The 16,327-nt window shown below is 63.7% G+C and overlaps 1 protein-coding gene across 1 annotated transcript in view; it reads left to right on the plus strand.

Moving 5' to 3' along the window:
* LGR6 (leucine rich repeat containing G protein-coupled receptor 6) overlaps positions 1-16,327 on the plus strand; it is an 83,276-nt gene that overhangs the window by 55,188 nt on the left and 11,761 nt on the right. Inside the window, exons 6-9 of the mRNA XM_040263770.1 lie at positions 2,372-2,443; positions 14,129-14,197; positions 15,796-15,867; positions 16,025-16,096. Coding sequence (XP_040119704.1) covers positions 2,372-2,443; positions 14,129-14,197; positions 15,796-15,867; positions 16,025-16,096 — 285 coding nt within the window. The remainder of the gene's footprint in view (positions 1-2,371; positions 2,444-14,128; positions 14,198-15,795; positions 15,868-16,024; positions 16,097-16,327) is intronic.

Here is a 16,327-nt window from a genome sequence, read left to right on the forward strand (position 1 = left end):
AGCGCGCAGGTTTGACTCTGGCCTGCAAGTGGGGGGCCTGGAGGTGGGAAGGGGCCCCAGGAGGGTGACCTGAAGGACACTCGGGGGCACAGGAGGGCGGAGGCGGACGCACGGGCCTGAGGGACGTTGTGGAGGACGAGTTGGGGTCAGAGGCCAGGGTCTGGTCGAGGAGTGGGGTGCAGAAGCTCAGCCCAGGATCTCAGGTCTCCGGGGCGGCGGGGGCAGGTGAGCTCAGGAGAGCTGGGCCAGGTGGGCTGAGTGAGGCAGAGAGAGAAGGCCTGGAGGCGCTGATGCCACTCTCTTGTGCCTCCAGCCTCGGTGGGGGAGGGGCCACTGTGGCCGGGGCCGTCCAGGGTAAGGGGGCTGCAGGAGGCCGCCCAGGGCTCCGGGCTGGGCTGCAGGAAAGCGCAGAGGAGGAAGATGGGTGCTTGAGGCCCATGCCAGAGGCATGGGTGACCAGCTGGCGGGGAGGGGCTTCCCTTCAGCCCGAGCCCTGAGCCTTCACCAGGCCGCCCTGAGGGGACCCTGGGAGGGCCTGAGAGGGCTGCAGTGCTGACCTGGGTGGGGTCCCATCCCTTCCTCCGGACCAGAAGTCCCAGGAGGCTGGGCTGCCAGAGGCACTCAGGACGCCAGGGTTAGTGCAGTGTCTGCAGGCCTGAGGCTGGACGTGCAGAAGCAGGAGGCGCTGGGATGGCAGAGTGGGCTGGAGACGAGCTTCAGTGGGATGGGGGCGTGGGGAGAAAGGCTGGAGTGTGCTGAGAGTTGGAGGAAGTGGGGAAGCCCAGGGCTCACTCCTGGAAGCCCGGGGCTGTGTTCCCCCGTCAAATGGGAAGCCCCTGCGGAGCCTGGTGCCTCCTGACGGAGGAGCGGGGAGCACACAGTCCCTACCCGCCACGCCTGCCGCCCTGCTCCCTGAGCGTCTTGGAGGCCAGCCTCGTTCCTTCCCTTGTCCGCAATTTCCTTCTGCGCAAAGATGTTTTTAATCTTTGAACTTGAATAGCTTCGCTAGGATGTGACGCAGTGTGGGATTTTCTTCATCTAATTTTCCTGAAACAATGTATGCTTGTCACCTCTGGATTCCACTCTTTATTTTGGAGGCTTTTCTTCTGGGTCGCACTTCTGAATACGCCTTTTGTCTCCCTTTGGCTCCGGCCCCGGAGCCGTCAGCGCCGCGTGTGGCTCGCAGGCCCGTCTCCTCGCCCCTCAGCTTCTGGTGTCAGCTCAGGCATTTTCTCCGACCCTAACCCTGACTCTCTAACCCTAACCCTAAGGGGTTAGTTAACTCTGACTCTCACCCCAACCCTGACACTGGAGCCGGCAGCGCCGCGTGTGACTCGCAGGCCCGTCTCCTGGCCCCTCTTGAGCTCAGGCGTTTTCTCCGACACCCCTGTACTCAGCAGCACCTGTACTGCTCCTGGTTGCAAATTTATTGCCTAGTTTTTAATGATGTTGTTTTGACCTTCGATTCACAGTCTACAGCCTCCCCCCCCCATTTATAGTGCTGTCTCTAGCTGCTCACGGGGCTGCTTTGCGGCAGAAGGGGCTGGTGGGCGTCCTGCGCCCCTTGACCCGGTGGCCCCCTGCAGGCTGGCAGCCCCGGCGGCCTTGGTGCCTCTGCTCCTGGTTGCCTGCCATGCATTGGCCCGGCTGCCGGCCGACACCTTTCCTGGCTCCTCCTGGGGCCACCGCATCACCAAGAGCCCCTGGGCTCCCCACAGACTGCAGCTTGTGGGCTGGGACCGCGGGTGAGCGAGGGTCACCTGCCCCCAGGCGCCCGGGGCCCTGGTATGTGGGGTGGTGTGCAGGCAGGGCCCCCTCTGCAGGCTCAGGCTGTGGGAGATACGCGTTGCCCCCCGACAGAGGTCCCCCTGGGCTCAGCTCCAGAGTGGCCTTCCTCTCCTTCCCTGCCTCCCACCCCCCGGAAAGACACCGTGCCTCTCTCCAGTTCGGGGGCTCCCCAGAGACATCGCAGGACCTTCTCTTCACAGCTGGGCCTCTGCTGAGGACCCCGGCGCGTCTCCACGGCCTCGGTCTCTGCTCTGAACTTCTGTCTGTCCTTGCTGTGCTGCCGCTCGTGTTAGGATATTGGGCTGGGGTGGGGCCTGGTTTTGTGTTAATCCTTGCACTCTTTCCATTAGGAATTGGGAGAACGTGCTGTCATTTACTTTCAATTTGCTCTCCCAGACTCACCACCCACCACCCGCCCGAGGCCATGCCTCTGGCTTTTTCCTTCGATAGGAAGCGGACCCGGTATAGCCCGCGGTCGCTCCAGCCTTGGAGACGTGGCTGTTCCTGCTTGAGAGCATCTGTCCCCCGGCCCCCGCCACGTGGCCCTGGGTCCGGCCCCTGACGCGCCTCTCCTCCCACACAGGCATCTCCATAACAACCGCATCCAGCATCTGGGGGCGCACAGCTTCGACGGGCTGCAGAACCTGGAGACTCTGTGAGTGACGGGCCCAAGTCCCGACGGGGGTGGCCTCACCTGGAGGGTCCCTCTCGGAGGGCGACCCCCTCTTCCCGGGGCAGGGGCTGTGCCCATAGGGAGTCCAAAGCCCACGAGATCCGAGATGGATGTGGGGCTTTGAGGAGAAGCAGGAAGAATGAGGGCCCTTAACCTGGAGACAGAAGGCCTGGGGAGGTGTCCCCGTGGGAGCGCACTGCTGACACAGTGGGGAGCGCCCGTCAGCGCCCGAGCTGTGGGCTCTGGGACGGCTGCGTGACCCCATGTCGCATCCTGGAGCAGCTCTGCCCAGAGCGTGCCCACGCCCTCGGGGCCCCCTCTGCGGTCCCGCCACCCCATGGCTCCCGGGGGGGCTGCACCTCGGTCACCCACGGCGGGGCCAGGCCTGGGAGGTCCTCAAGAGTGAGCCCCGACTCACAGGCCATTGTCTCGCTCCCCAATGCCCCCACCCCACACTCGGAGCCTCATTCCTGAGGTGAGGGCTTTCCCGCATCCAAGCAGCAGAGGAGACGGTGCCTGGGACCAGTGAGCCTGGGCTGCGTGGAGTGGACGGGACGCGGGGCCGAAGCGCAGGGCTGCCCACCCCAGCCTTCCTCCCGTGAGGGCCGCTGCCCCAACCTGGGGTCAGGAGAGCCGGCCTCGCCCGGCTGGCGCCAGGGGCAGGCGGGCAATTGATAGCACGGTCTAGGCTCCTCGGTTGCCATGCTGGGCCGTGGGCATCTGCAGAGCTGGTCCTGGACTTACTGTCCGTGGGCAGAGCAGACCTCGGGGGTTGGCCAAGGAAACACGCCCGGGTCCCGAGCTGGTCCAGTCTCTGGGCCCCGTGTGAGCTGCCTGCTGTGTGCCTGGTGCGAGCTGCCCCTGGGCGGTGGGGGCGGCCAGCAGCCCTGACAGCCGTGGCCACGCCCCTCCCTCGGGACCCGGAGCTGGAGGCAGGTTTGCGAGGGCCTGCGCCCGGGGAGGTCCATGTCCGCCTGGCCGGCGGGAGGGCGGGGAGCTCTGCTGGGAAGTCGGCTGGCGGGGGCCGTGGTGGGTGTGTGTTGGCACCTCTCGAAAGCCAGCTGGCGGCAGTTTCTTCACCATCAGGGCGGCGGCCTGATTCTTTCTCAATGAGCCTGGATGGCAGTGTGGGGCGTTGGGCTCGACCAGCCTGGCTGGGCTTCAGAGCTGCGGGTGGCGCCCGCCTGCCTTTCATCTGCAGCAGAGCCGGCCCACCGCACAGACCCGGGGCCTGCACCCACTCTGTGAGGGGCACGGCCCGGCTGAGGGACCCGCTGCGGGGGGCAGAACCGCCGGCAGCAAGGCCTGCAGTGTCTCACCCACAGTGGCGCCGACCTGGACTGAAGGAGAGCCGTGGGGGGCTCTGATGGAGCTGCCGCCCCCGGGGACCAGCGCCCCTGTGCCCCACCCCACCCGTGAGCTCAGCACCCTCCCACCCCATCCCTGAGGACTGAGTTCTCCTTCCAACGTTTGCTCTCCCGTTGAAAAGGAGAGTGTGTTCTTATCCTCTGTCGCCCAGAGTGCTTGCTGGGGGGCCGGCTGGACAGCCAGACGGGGGGCTGGTGGGGGTGTTGGAAGCGGGAGGAGAGGAAGTCAGACCTTGAACCGTTGCGTCAGTGGCCCGCTCTGCAGCCCCACAGTCACCCTGGGGCCTCTGTGCACTGCTCTCTGCAGGGCCGAGGCTCCACCACCTAGACCCTCTCACCAAACCTGCCTGGCCCGAGCTGCAGCTGGGCTTGAGCTGTGGACCCCTCTCCAGAGAGAGAGCGGCCCCAGCTCTTCCACCCAGGAGGAGGGCCAGGTGCCCAGACACACACACACACCCACACACCCATACCCACACACCAGGGCGCATGGCTCGAGTACTGCCCGGGGACCCCGTGACCACCTTGCTGCTGTTGTTACCTCTGCTCTGGAGGCCAGACGGCCTGGGTTCTGCACCCTGCCCGGCCCGGGTCTCCCTCCACCAGCTGGGGCTCCAGGGCAGGAGCCCCCTACCCTGTGGGCCCTGGATTCCCTCACCTGCACGAGTGAAGTGAACACGCACACTCTCTTTTATGCCAGAAGAGCAGCACCAGGAGACCAGGGTGGGGTGGGGGCCGGGGCTGCCCGCCCACCCTCCTGCTGTAGGACGAAGCCCACAGACTGGGGTGGGGGGCGCAGGCCCTGCCTGCTCAGGGAGTCTGACCGCACGGGCCGGGCTGTGGGAACTGGCTCCTGGCTCCCTGAGGCCACCTCACCGTGCAGAGCCTGCAGGGAATCCTGGCTGTAGGCAACAGGCACAGATGCCATTCTGCACTCACGCCTCCTTTCTGCTCCCACAGTGAGGGTGCCGGCCCCTCGGGAGATCCAGGGTCAGAGTGCTCCAGAGTCCTGCACCTCCACTTTCCAGGCCAGACCCATCCAGAGATTCGGGGCAAGCTGCCCAGGTTTCTGTATTTTGTAAGTGATGGACGGTGGACCCCAAGCCATTCAGTGCCAGCTCCCTGAGCTCAGACCAGTCCCTGGGCTTGCCAGAGGCCCGGTGAAAAGGAAAAGGGAGCGAGCCGTGCCCCCTGGGAGGTTTTCCAAGGATGTTGCCGGGCCCTGAGGTCAGTGTCTGGAAACCATGCCTGCAGACCCTGGCATGCCCTGCAGAACTGTTGTGGAATGTCCTCAAAGGCCTGGCTGAAGTTACCGGTGAATTTGTTCAGAAAGCTGAAGTTGTTCAGAAAGAAGAGGCCTAACTGTACTCATAGCTGAGCCTGCCCGCACTGGCCTGGGTCTGAGGTCTGACGCCTGCAGCCCTGAGAGGACAGAGGGGCCTGGGTTCAGAGCGCGTCACCTCCCTTGGGTCTCTTTTCACCTCACTGAACAAATCAGAGCAGCCCAGCATCTGTGCTGCCGGGCCTCCCCTGGGAAGGGCCCAGGGCCACAGTGCCTCTAGCTTGGGACCAGTGCCCAGCAGAGGTCTGGGGGGATGGCCTGAAGTTGTGCCTCCTCCCTGTGGACTCCCGAGGATCTACCTCACAGAGCGTTTTCACGGTAACGGCAGCCGCCCGGCAAAGGGTCCTCTGCCTCTCATGCCTGAAACCAGCCTGGCCAGCAGACTCTGCCCCAAAGCGGCCCAGCCTGGGCCCTGAAAGCATCCAGCCACGTCCCAGGGAGCACCAAGGAGTTCATGCTTCTCAACTGTGGTGTTGGAGAAGACTCCTGAGAGTCCCTTGGACAGCAAGGACGTCCAGCCAGTCCATCCTAAAGGAAATCAGTCCTGACTGTTCCTTGGAAGGACTGATGCTGAAGCTGAGATTTCAATACTTTGGCCACCTGGTGTGAAGAACTGGCTCATCTGAAAAGACCGTGATGCTGGGAAAGATTGAAGGTGGGAGGAGAAGGGGACGACAGAGGATGAGATGGCTGGATGGCATCACCGACTCGATGGACATGAGTCTGAGTGAACTCCAGGAGTTCGTGATGGACAGGGAGGCCTGGCGTGCTGCAGTCCATGGGGCCGCAGAGTTAGACATGACTGAGCGACTGAACTGAACTGAACCTCCCCATGCTGGGCCCGATGGTCAGCCTTGGCCAGGGACAGCCCCCAGGCGGCTCTGCACGGAGGTCCCTCCAGGGTCCAGACCCTGGCTCTGCCATCCGCACGTGCCACGCGCGAGTCGCCTGGGCTTGCGGGAGCCTCAGTCCGCATAGGTCGACAGCAGGGCGATGTCCCACAGTTCCCAGAGCCCGGAACGCTGGTGCTCACTTCCGTTGGCTGCTTCAGCCTGTCGTCCCTGTAGCGCCAGATGGACAGCAGTGTGCCTTTCACCCCAGTAGTTAGTTGCTCTTCTTCCCTCCCTCCCTCCTCTCCACTTCCCTCCTGCGCTGAGTCAGAAGGCGCAGGGAGAGTGTTCCCCGCGCCTGAGCCAGGCCTGCCTGAACAGGGATCCCCAGCAGGTTGGGCACAGCCACTGACTAGTTTTCTGTGGCTGCCGTAACAAATTAGACAAACTCTGGCTTAAAAACAACTCCAGAATTGTATTCCCCCCCGCTCAGGGGGCAGGGTGTCCGGAGTCGGGTGGGAGGGGTGGTTCCTCTGAGGGGTCTGCGGCGGAATCTTCAGGAGCCCCTCACATCTGGCACCTGCCGAGGTCCCTGAGGCCCCCGGGCTGGCGGGCGCTCCCTGCAGTCTCTGGGTCCGCTTCTCAAGGTGTCCTGGGGCTCCTCTTTGGGTGAGGACCTTGTTGGCTGCCCGCCCCGATAAGCCAGCACTCTTGAGAAGGTCCTTATCTTATATCTGCAAAGACCCTTTCTCCAAATAAGGTCACGGGTTCCAAGGGTGAGGACTTGGACTCGTCTTTTGGGGGCTGCAGTTCAGCCTGCTCCGCTGCCCGCCGGCTGGCGCCCGGGGTTCCCTGCCTCTGGTCCAGCGTCAGCCCGCAGCCGCCCGAGGCCAACCCTGGGAGCACTGAGCTCTTCCCTTGCCAGTCCTTAATCACCTACACTTGTGGGCTTATTAGCTGCAAATCTGTGGGGTTTTGTGGCTCATGAAAGAATTTATTGCTCCACATAAAACATCTTTTCTCTGGCTTTCCCCAGAACCACCAATGACTCCTCACAGGCAGAAAGCTGAGCTCCTGATGCGTCCACCCGTGTCCCACCCAGGACAACGGCTGACTCTTCTCCGGGGCAGGGCAGCCCTCCCCGCTCTCTCTGGGGCAGCTGCGGCCGCCGTGCTTGTCACCGCTCCCCTGCCTGCCTGCAGGCCCCGCGTGTCCTGCACCCCGGGCCCTGGTCGAGCTGGTCCGCAGTGGGGTGGGGGAGATGGTTGAAGGAGGGCCTGTAGACTGCTGGGCTGCAGGTTTCCAGAGGATGCTGTGGAGAGAGGCCTGGGGGGCTGAGGTCTGGCCCCCAGCGCCCACGGGAAGGAGGCGGGGACCGCCCTGTCTTCTGCTTCTTCAGTTCACTGGCTCTGTGCATGCTTCTGGGTGTCTAGTGTGTGCCAGACCCCTGCTGTAGGCTCAGGGGACGTTTATGAACCAGAAAGTCTAGCCCTCGTCACAGGGGCTACGCGGCTCTAAGGCCAGAACCAGACTTAAAGATCCGCAGCCCGGGAGCAGCCCGAAGCCCTGTCACGCCGTCTAGCTCGGAGAGACACCCACCGATGGGCCCGATGGTCAGGCCCATGCCTGACTCGTTCCTGCCTGACTTGGGGTCCCCTCCCACACGCCCTGCGGCCCAGCCTCGGGGTCCCTTCCGCTGCCTTTCGCTGTGACTTGCACAGACGGCCCTGCGTCCCGGTGGTCCAGCTGAGGGGTGCTGCGGCGGGGACCCGCCTTCACCTACAGAACCGGGTCCTTCTCTGAGCATCACATCTCAGAGCACCCGGGGCTTTGCTGGGCAAGGTGGTGAGAATGTGGTGAGGCTACAGACCTTGATGCCGAGAACCTGGGAGGAGCCAGGGGTGGAGGAGACTTGTCGCCCTCGGGTGGTCGGCCGCCCGTGGCCCAAAGGGGCGGGAAAGGGAACGCCCAGGACGAGGCGGTGACTGAAAGGCCAGCGGCTGCCACGCGGGCATCAGGGAGAGGTGGAACCGCAGCGCCAAGCACCCCAGGGGTGACCCCGGGCTCGCGGAGCGCTTTCTCTCTGCCGGTCGAGGCTGCTCGGGGCCCTCCTGAGGCCAGGGCAGCACGGGCCCTCGATGTCGGAACGGCAGCTGCATTACTGTCGGCAGGACTACCCCGTCAGGGCCGGCCGGGGTTTCTTTCTGGCCAAGAAGAGGGCGGAGGTGGAGGGAGGCGGAAGGGCGTGTTCCTCTCTCGGTGGAAAGAAGGACGGTGTGCTAACTGCTGCCTTTGCTGATGGGTGGCCCGGTAGGCAGGCCGTTAGGAAAGCAGCGCTGTCAGTCCTGAAGCTGTGCTCGTGTGCCCCGAGCGTGTGGGGCCGCTCCAGCTCGGGCTCAGCAGTGCGGACGTGCTTGCGCTCACCGTGTGTGGCCGCCCTGCGTCCTGGCTGTGGGGATGAAGGGGACGCGGGGTTTATAGCCTCAGGAGCGTCTGGGCTCCCCCACGTTCCCCCACGCGCCTGCGTCTGTCATCTGGCAGTTAACATTAGCCTTAAGAGTAAACGTGTCAGCGGAAGCCCCGTTAATGATGGTGACCTCTTGATGTCTGTGGAAAGTGGAGACCGCCCGTGGGTCTGTCCTCCGCTCCGCAGCCTCGTGTCCAGGAAGAGGGAGCAGGAGAGAAGCCTCTCTACGTGCTCTGGGCCCCGTGAGCAGGGCGCCTCGCGCAGTGGGCGTCCCCTGCGGAGCGCGTGAGGAGCAAGCCCGGCAGAGGTCAGTGCCCGGTCCAAGTGATGCTGCCGGTCCCTGATGATCAGGACCCTCCCACCCGCGCCAAAGACGAAAATGCACAGAAGACCCGGCCTCCAGCTCAGTCACCTACCTTGACCTGCTTGCGAGCAGCTGGGGAAACCGGAACACCCTCTGCTCACCCTCTCTCCCACTTTCCCTAAGCCTCTGCTCACCCTCTCTCCCACTTTCCCTAAAGCCTTGCTGTGGCCCCGCTTCCTGGAGCCCAGCAGGATGCGCTCTGGGTAGCTCCGAGACGCGTTAGCCCGGAGCCGAGAGAGCAGGGCCAGCTTTGGGGTCCTGCTCTGATGGGCAGAGGTCCACAGCTTCTCTCTGAGCCTCAGTTCCTGATCAGTAAAATGTTGGGGCCGGACAAGTGATGGTAATCCCCCTGGCTCTGCTCCGAATCCACAGTGAGGCTCTGTGGACCCCAGGAGCGGCCACTGCTGCCCAGCGGACGGAAGGAGACCCAGGAGGCGGTCCTGGCGCGTCCCCGGCTGCATTCGCCGACACCGTCATCCTGTTGGGCTTGGCTGGATGAGTAGACGGGGGAAGGACCAGCCACGACAGCTGGACTTCCAGACCGAGCTCTGGCTAGAGCTGGGAACCGGCTCCTTTTAACCTCAGCACTTCCCCTCTGCTCCCGGCTCCGGAGCCGCAGACAAAACAGCTCTGGGCTGTGGCTGATTCCAGGCCATTAAAGATAATGGCCTCCACAGCCTTCAGGAGTTTTCCAGTTGAAGTTTAAGGCCCTGTGACTCACCTGCTATGGAGGAATCGGCCTTCCCCCAGGGAAGGCAGGCTCTGCTCTCAGGAGCCCGCAGGTCACCGCTGGCCCGAGGGCCCGGGGGGTCAGACCATCGCCCTGACGGTGGACACCGCACACACAGCCGGTGCCTGGGCTTCGGGAAGCCCACAAGGGATCCCTTCTGCTTCCTGATGACAGCAGGCTTCTGGTCTCACGGGCAGATGGTATGAACCAGGAGGAGGACGCTGTGAACCAGGACAGCCCCATGCTGGACGCCCGCACCCAGGGCCGCAGTCTGAGTATCCTCTGCTCGAGCTGCTGTCCAGGGTGGCCTCCCTCTTCGCAGAACAGAGGTAATAACAGTACCTGCCTTGAAGGGCTGGCGTGGGAGTGAAATGACCCGCGACGGTGGGGCAGCTCGAGCCGTGACCACAGTCGCCACCATCTCCTCAGCAGTGTAACCCCACCAGCATTTCCCCCTGTCCACCTGACCGTGTTTCTGGAGAAAACACCAGGAAAGTTCCGGAAGAGGGAGTGAGCTGTTCTGACCACAGGGACAGGGTTGGCTTCAGGAGGTAGCACGCCAAGGGTGCCCTGAAGATGTGGGGCAAGGGTGCGGGCCGAGGCCCCCAGGGTCGCAGCTGTACCCGGCACGGGGAGACTCCACCAGGTGAAACGGTTGGTGGAGCTGAAAGGTCACTCCAGGGGTCTGAGCCCACGAGGCACGGAACGCTGCTCTGCGAGTCATCGGAAGGCTTCTCCAAGCCTCTGGAAGGATGACAGCCTCTGCTTTCCATTTTAGAAACATCTCTTAGGCTGGTAATAATGCTCAAAATTCTTCAAGCTAGGCTTCAACAGTACGTGCACCTAGAACTTCCAGATCTTCAAGCTGGATTTAGAAAAGGCAGAGGAATCAGAGATTCGTCAACATCTGTTGGATCATAGAGAATGTAAGGGAATTCCAGAAAAACATCTGCCTCACTGACTATGCTAAAGCCTTTGACTGTGTGGATCACAACAAACTGAAAAATTCTTAAAGAGATGGGAAAACCAGACCAGCTTACCTGCCTCCCGAGAAAGCTGTATGCAGGTCAGGAAGCAACAGAACCAGACATGGAACAATGGACTGGTTGAAAACGGGGAAAGGAGTCCGTCAAGGCTGCATATTGTCACCCTGCTTATGTAACTTGTATGCAGACTATATCATGCGAAATGCTGGGCTGGATGAAGCACACACTGGAATCAAGATTGCTGGGAGAGATATCAATAATATAAAAAATATCAATATCTCAGATACGCAGATGACACCACCCTTATGGCAGAAAGTGAAGAAGAACTGAAGAGCCTCTTGATGAAAGTGAAAGAATAGAGTGAAAAAGGTGGCTTAAAACTCAACATTCAGAAAACTAAGATCATGGCATCCAGTCCCATCACTTCATGGCAAATAGAAGGGAGAAAAATGAAACAGTTAGAGGCTTTATTTTCTTGGGCTCCAAAATCACTGTGGGTGGTGACTGCAGTCATGAAATGAAAAGATGCGTGCTCCTTGGAAGAAAAGCTATGACAAACCTAGACAGCATATTAAAAAGCAGAGATATCACTTTGCCGACAAAGGTCTGTCTAGTCAAAGCTATGGTTTTTCCAGTAGTCGTGTATAGATGTGAGAGTTGGACCATAAAGAAGGCTGAATGCTGAAGAATTGATGCTTTCAAACTGTGGTGTTGGAGAAGACTCTTGAGAGTCCTTTGGACTACAAGGAGATCCAACCAGTCCATCCTAAAGGAGATCAGTCTTGAATACTCATTGGAAGGACTGATGCTGAAGCTGAAGCGCCAGTACTTTGGCCACCTGATGCGAAGAGCCAACTCAGTGGAAAAGACCCTGATGCTGGGGAAGATTGAAGGCGGGAGAAGGGGACGACAGAGGATGAGATGGTTGGATGGCATCACCAACCCAGTGGACATGAGTTTGAACAAACTCTGGGAGATGGTGAAAGAGGGAAGCCTGGTGTGCTGCAGTTCACGGGGTTGCAGAGAACTGGATGCAACTTAGTAACTGAACAACAGCAACAGCTTGGGCAGTGGGCCCCGGACTCGAGGTCAGGCCCTGGTGTGACGCTGGGTCAACGCAGGGTCCTGGACTTGAGGTCAGGCCCTGGTGTGACGCTGGGTCAGTGCAGGGCCCCAGACTCAAGGTCAGGCCCTGGTGTGACGCTGGGTCAACGCAGGGTCCTGGACTTGAGGTCAGGCCCTGGTGTGATGCCGGGTCAGCGCAGGGCCCCGGACTCGAGGTCAGGCCCTGGTGTGACGCTGGGTCAGCACAGGGCCCAAGTGCGGTCACCAGTAGACCAAGGCCCAGGGCGTGGCTCACACCAGGGAGGAGTTTGGGAGTTTATTCCTGGACCGTGTCCTCGCTGGCGGGGGGCAGGGGCCACATCTCCTCAGCAGGTGGCATGGGGCCTGGGCGTGCCCAGGGCTCTGGCACTTGGCCTCCAGCTGGTGGAAGTGGGGGGAGGCCACGGGGGCAGGCCAGCTGCTTTGTAAAGCCTGCTCTCCTGGTTCTATGGGGAGGACCAGCCCTGCGGCCACACCGAACCTGGGGAGCTGGGAACCCCAAGATCCCGGCCACGCCTCCTTTCACCAAGGACGGCAACGCGGGACAGAACTCCGTGTGGCCGTGGGGAGGTTCCATCGGGGCCGCTGACCCGGTGGCCAGCACTCGTGACCGCGCGGTTGGAGTGTGGCCCGTGACGCCGAGCACAAAACCCTCAACGTTACGAACGTGTCACGCGCATGTGTGGCCGACGGGGCTGGTGGCTGCAGACAGAGGGGATGGGGTTTGGAGCGGACACAGCGGCCCTCGCTGCGGCCCTGTCACGCCGGGCGTGGTCTGGAACCTTCTCCAGTGCCTGTGCTGCCTTCCCTCGGCCGTAATGTGGGTGTAACGCGAGCACTGCCCGCGAGCCCGCAGGAAGGCTTGGAGCTGGCGAGGGCATCCGGGGACGCCGTCAAGCAGGGAGAAACCAGGCCGGAGAGCGTGTGTCCCCCGCCTCCCCCGGAAACAGTGCCGTTTGCTCGGCCATCCCCCCGCCTCCCCACCACCTCCTGCAGACCACGCTCTCCACCTGAGGTCCGGCCTGTGCCCACACCTGGACCGGGGCCATGACCCATGCAGACCCACCTGTCTGCCCCGAAGACCTGCCTGTGCCCGCATCTGGCCTGCTCCCCCACGGCCTGCAGCTCCGTCCACACAGGCCGGCACCTGGGCTGGCGGGGCCCACCACATCTGGCCGCAGCCGCTCGGCCCCCTCTCGAGACGGCGCTTCCCGTCCACCCCGCTGCTGCCCACTCCCCCTGGGTGGGCGTCCGTGTGTCTGGGGCTGGCAGCAAATGCCCTCTGCCCCGAGCTGGTTCCTCGGGGTGCAGAGGGCTGGCAGGGGTGTTCCTGGGCAGTTAGACCAGAGGCAGCGTCCGTGCAGCCCCCGATGAAGCAGGGCTTGGCAGCTACCCAGCTTCTCGAAGCTGTGTAGACGTCCAGATGGGAAAACTCAGGCTACCTCTTTGGCGTGTGGTTTGCAGAATTCTTTTAGACATTTGCACCATTTTTATTCTCCCACATATTTCTGTAAAAATAGCCTTTTAGTTTCCATGCTTCTTACCGCGTGTCTTTCCCACTGTCTGTCAGGCCATTCCTGGCAGAATTCCTGACGAGAGGCTGGCGAGGGGGCTGGACCGCTCAGGCCGGTGAAGCGGCGAGCCCCCGGGGACCCGCGCGGCCTTCTGCCCCAGCGGCCGAGGGCACCGCTCAGGGCGCGCTGGTGCCTCTCGAGCCTGGCGCCTCCGGGGCGCCCGTGCGTGTCTCCCGTCGGGCGCACCATCTCCACCTTCCCCTGACTCACGTGTGGAGGCGACAGGTCTGCTGGCCGTGGCTCTGTGCCAGGGCCCTGCTGGGGTTTCGACGAGAAAAGAGCAAAGCTTGTGCCTTCGGGAGCTTTCATTCCAGTTGGGAGAGGATGTCTCTGTCAGGCGTTAGCTTGCTCATGAGGAAAGGCACGTGGGCTGTCTTGTCTTTGCCCCGTGGACGCCCCCAAAGCCCTGATCTGTGGTGTGAAAGACGGTTGCGACTTCTTGCAGACCCCTGTGCCTGTTGCCCTGCGGCCGGGCGTCCACTCGGGGCTGGGGGCCAGGGGCCTGGGTGCTGGCCATCGGCAGCCCCCCATTGAGGCCGTCGTCCCGCGCAGGGCAGTGGGCCGGCCTGGCTCCCCTTGTGGCGGGGGCGCCTTTCCGGAGGGGGTTGCAGCATGGGGCTGGGGTGGGCCCGGGGGCCGTCCAGGGCCTCTCCCCCGCCCCGGGAGCTGCAGTGTTAACCTGCCCCTGCCCCCGGGCCCCTCCTAGCCACCACTGTCCCCGAGGCCCGAGACTTTTCTCAGCCCTGGGCCCTTCTGAAGGGCTGGTTCTGCGCATCAGCACAGTATTCCCGCAGATGGATCTGCGGCCAAGCAGGCCCTCCCTTCAGCCAACCCAGAGCCCAGCGTCCGTTTCCCAGGCCCTGACCCCCGGGAGCCGCCCCCAGTGACCGCCCGCCTCCTTTCCAGAGACCTGAACTACAACGAGCTGTGCGAGTTCCCCGTGGCCATCCGGACGCTGGGCCGCCTGCAGGAACTGTAAGCGCCACTGTGGGGTCCGGGGTGTTCTCTGTGTCCGCGGGCCCCCACGCCCTCACCTCCCAAGGTCGCCACCCCCTCCCACAGGCCAGCAGTCACAGGCCTCACTGCTCAGCCCGGAGGGTCTCCAGCTGGGCCATCAGGGGAGCTGGGCCCTTCTGGCCTGGGAGAGCGAGGCCGGCCCCGCCTGGAAGGCCTGGGAGCAGGCCTCACTTGTGCCTTGGGGCTCCTCCTCAGCCCCCACCCCCGGGGGCGACGAGGAGCCCTGCTCGTCTTAGTCTCGGATGGGTTGCTCAGCACCTGCTCTGCAGAGCGCCTACTGGATGCACGCTGGGGTGAGACAGTTGGAGGTGTGCCCAGGCCCCCGAGGACGCAGAGCTCGGGTCTGGACAGGGCGGCTCAGGGCCGGCATGTAGGTCCAGCTCTGGACTGTCTCCTCAGTGATGACAGTCTGGGTGTCCAGAGGGCACTGCGGGCTGACGGGCCTGAGGTCAGCCTTGGAGGCTGTGTGTGGTCAGGAGGCGATCGGGGAGGGAGAACGAAGGCGGAAAGGCCGACGGGAGATGGGCAGGCAGAGGGGCGGCCTGGGGTGGCAGGGGCAGCCTCTCTGGGGAGCAGCCACCAGGCAGTGAGCCGGGGTCTGCGTGCGACTGGTTCAGGCAGCGGAGGTTTGGAGCCAGAGCCCGAGCCCCCAGGCCACGTAGGGTCTGCCCCGCCGCCGCCTGTGACCTTGTGGGCCAGGCTCACGCCACCCTCACCGGGTCCAATGCTGGCAGGGGTGCCGGGCGGCAGGCGTGGGGCCACGGGGGAGGGTCCCAGGGGAACGGCTGCCTGTTCTCGGGGCCTGGAGCCCCAGACGAGGGACACTGCTCCGGGGAGGGTGTGGGGCTCCGGGGTGCATGCCGGGGCAGCAGGAGCAGCAGCCGGACGTGTGTGTGTCCGCCCGCCCACGGCGGCCTGAGGACAGGGCTCGCACCTCTGGCCCTCGGGGCTCGGCACAGCCCTGGCCGAGAAGTGGGTGATCAGACATGGGAGGGGCAGACTCCCGCGGGGCCCTGCACAAGCCTGGCAGGCAGGCGGGTGCTGGTGGGGGGAGTTTAGTGACTGACGGTGTCGGGGCAGCTCAGAGAAGACCGCGTGTCCCAGTCCAGCGTTGACTGAACGGTTCTCCCCGACGCCAGACCCGCCGTTCCCGGCTCCCAGAGCCCGGCACTCGGTGGGGGCTCCACCCACCGTTTCTCCTCCTCGGCCACGGGTGTCTCCCCCCTGGCCCACCCCTCCATGGCTCTGCTCCCCAGTTCAGGGCCTTGAGACCAAGCCCACCTCCCTTTGGAGCCCGCATCTCCTCCAGGAGCCCCGTCTCTCTGCGCTCCTGCACGTGCTCTCCCAGGGACCCTGCAGAGCTCTGCCCTCAGGGGTCCGGGCCTGCTCCTCTCTCCCCTCACCCCCACCCCAGCCCGCTGGCTCTCCTTCCCAAGGGTGGCAGAGCCGGGAGGGGGGTCCCCAGGGTCCCCGGCTGCGTCTCTCTGGCCCCAGCCTTCCTGTCTGGCTGCCGGAGGGCGACCTGTGGTCCCCCTGATGCCTGTGTTGTCCCCCAGGGGTTTCCATAACAACAACATCAGGGCCATCCCGGAGAAAGCCTTCCTGGGGAACCCTCTGCTGCAGACCATGTGAGCCCTTGCTCCTCTTGGGGGAGGGTGTGGTTGGCTGGTGGGATGGGGGAGCTCCCCACGTGCTGGTCCCGGTCTTCAGGGCGGCAGGGCCAGCGGGGGGAGCGGACACGTGCCTCGCCCGCCGGGAGGGCAGCGAAGGTCTCGTGCCCTGCAGACACTTCTATGACAACCCGATCCAGTTCGTGGGGCGGTCAGCGTTCCGGCACCTGCCTGGGCTGCACACCCTGTGAGTTGGTGCCCCCGACCCCTATCCCCCGGTCAGGGTCCTGCTCGTGTGGCCCCGGAGCCTCAGCTCGACCCCCAGACGCCCCACGTGTGGGTCTTCAGAGAGCCTCCTTCGGGACACTGCGTGCACGGCAGCCCGGGGCCACCCCGAGTCTGTGGGGCACAGGCTGCACCTTCACGCGTGTCCCCAGCCTCACCCCGGAGGCCGGCGCTGGGGCCCGGGCCCTCCCAC

This window comes from Oryx dammah, unplaced genomic scaffold (assembly GCF_014754425.2).
Source record: "Oryx dammah isolate SB20612 unplaced genomic scaffold, SCBI_Odam_1.1 HiC_scaffold_21, whole genome shotgun sequence".
NCBI classification, from domain to species: Eukaryota; Metazoa; Chordata; class Mammalia; order Artiodactyla; family Bovidae; genus Oryx; species Oryx dammah.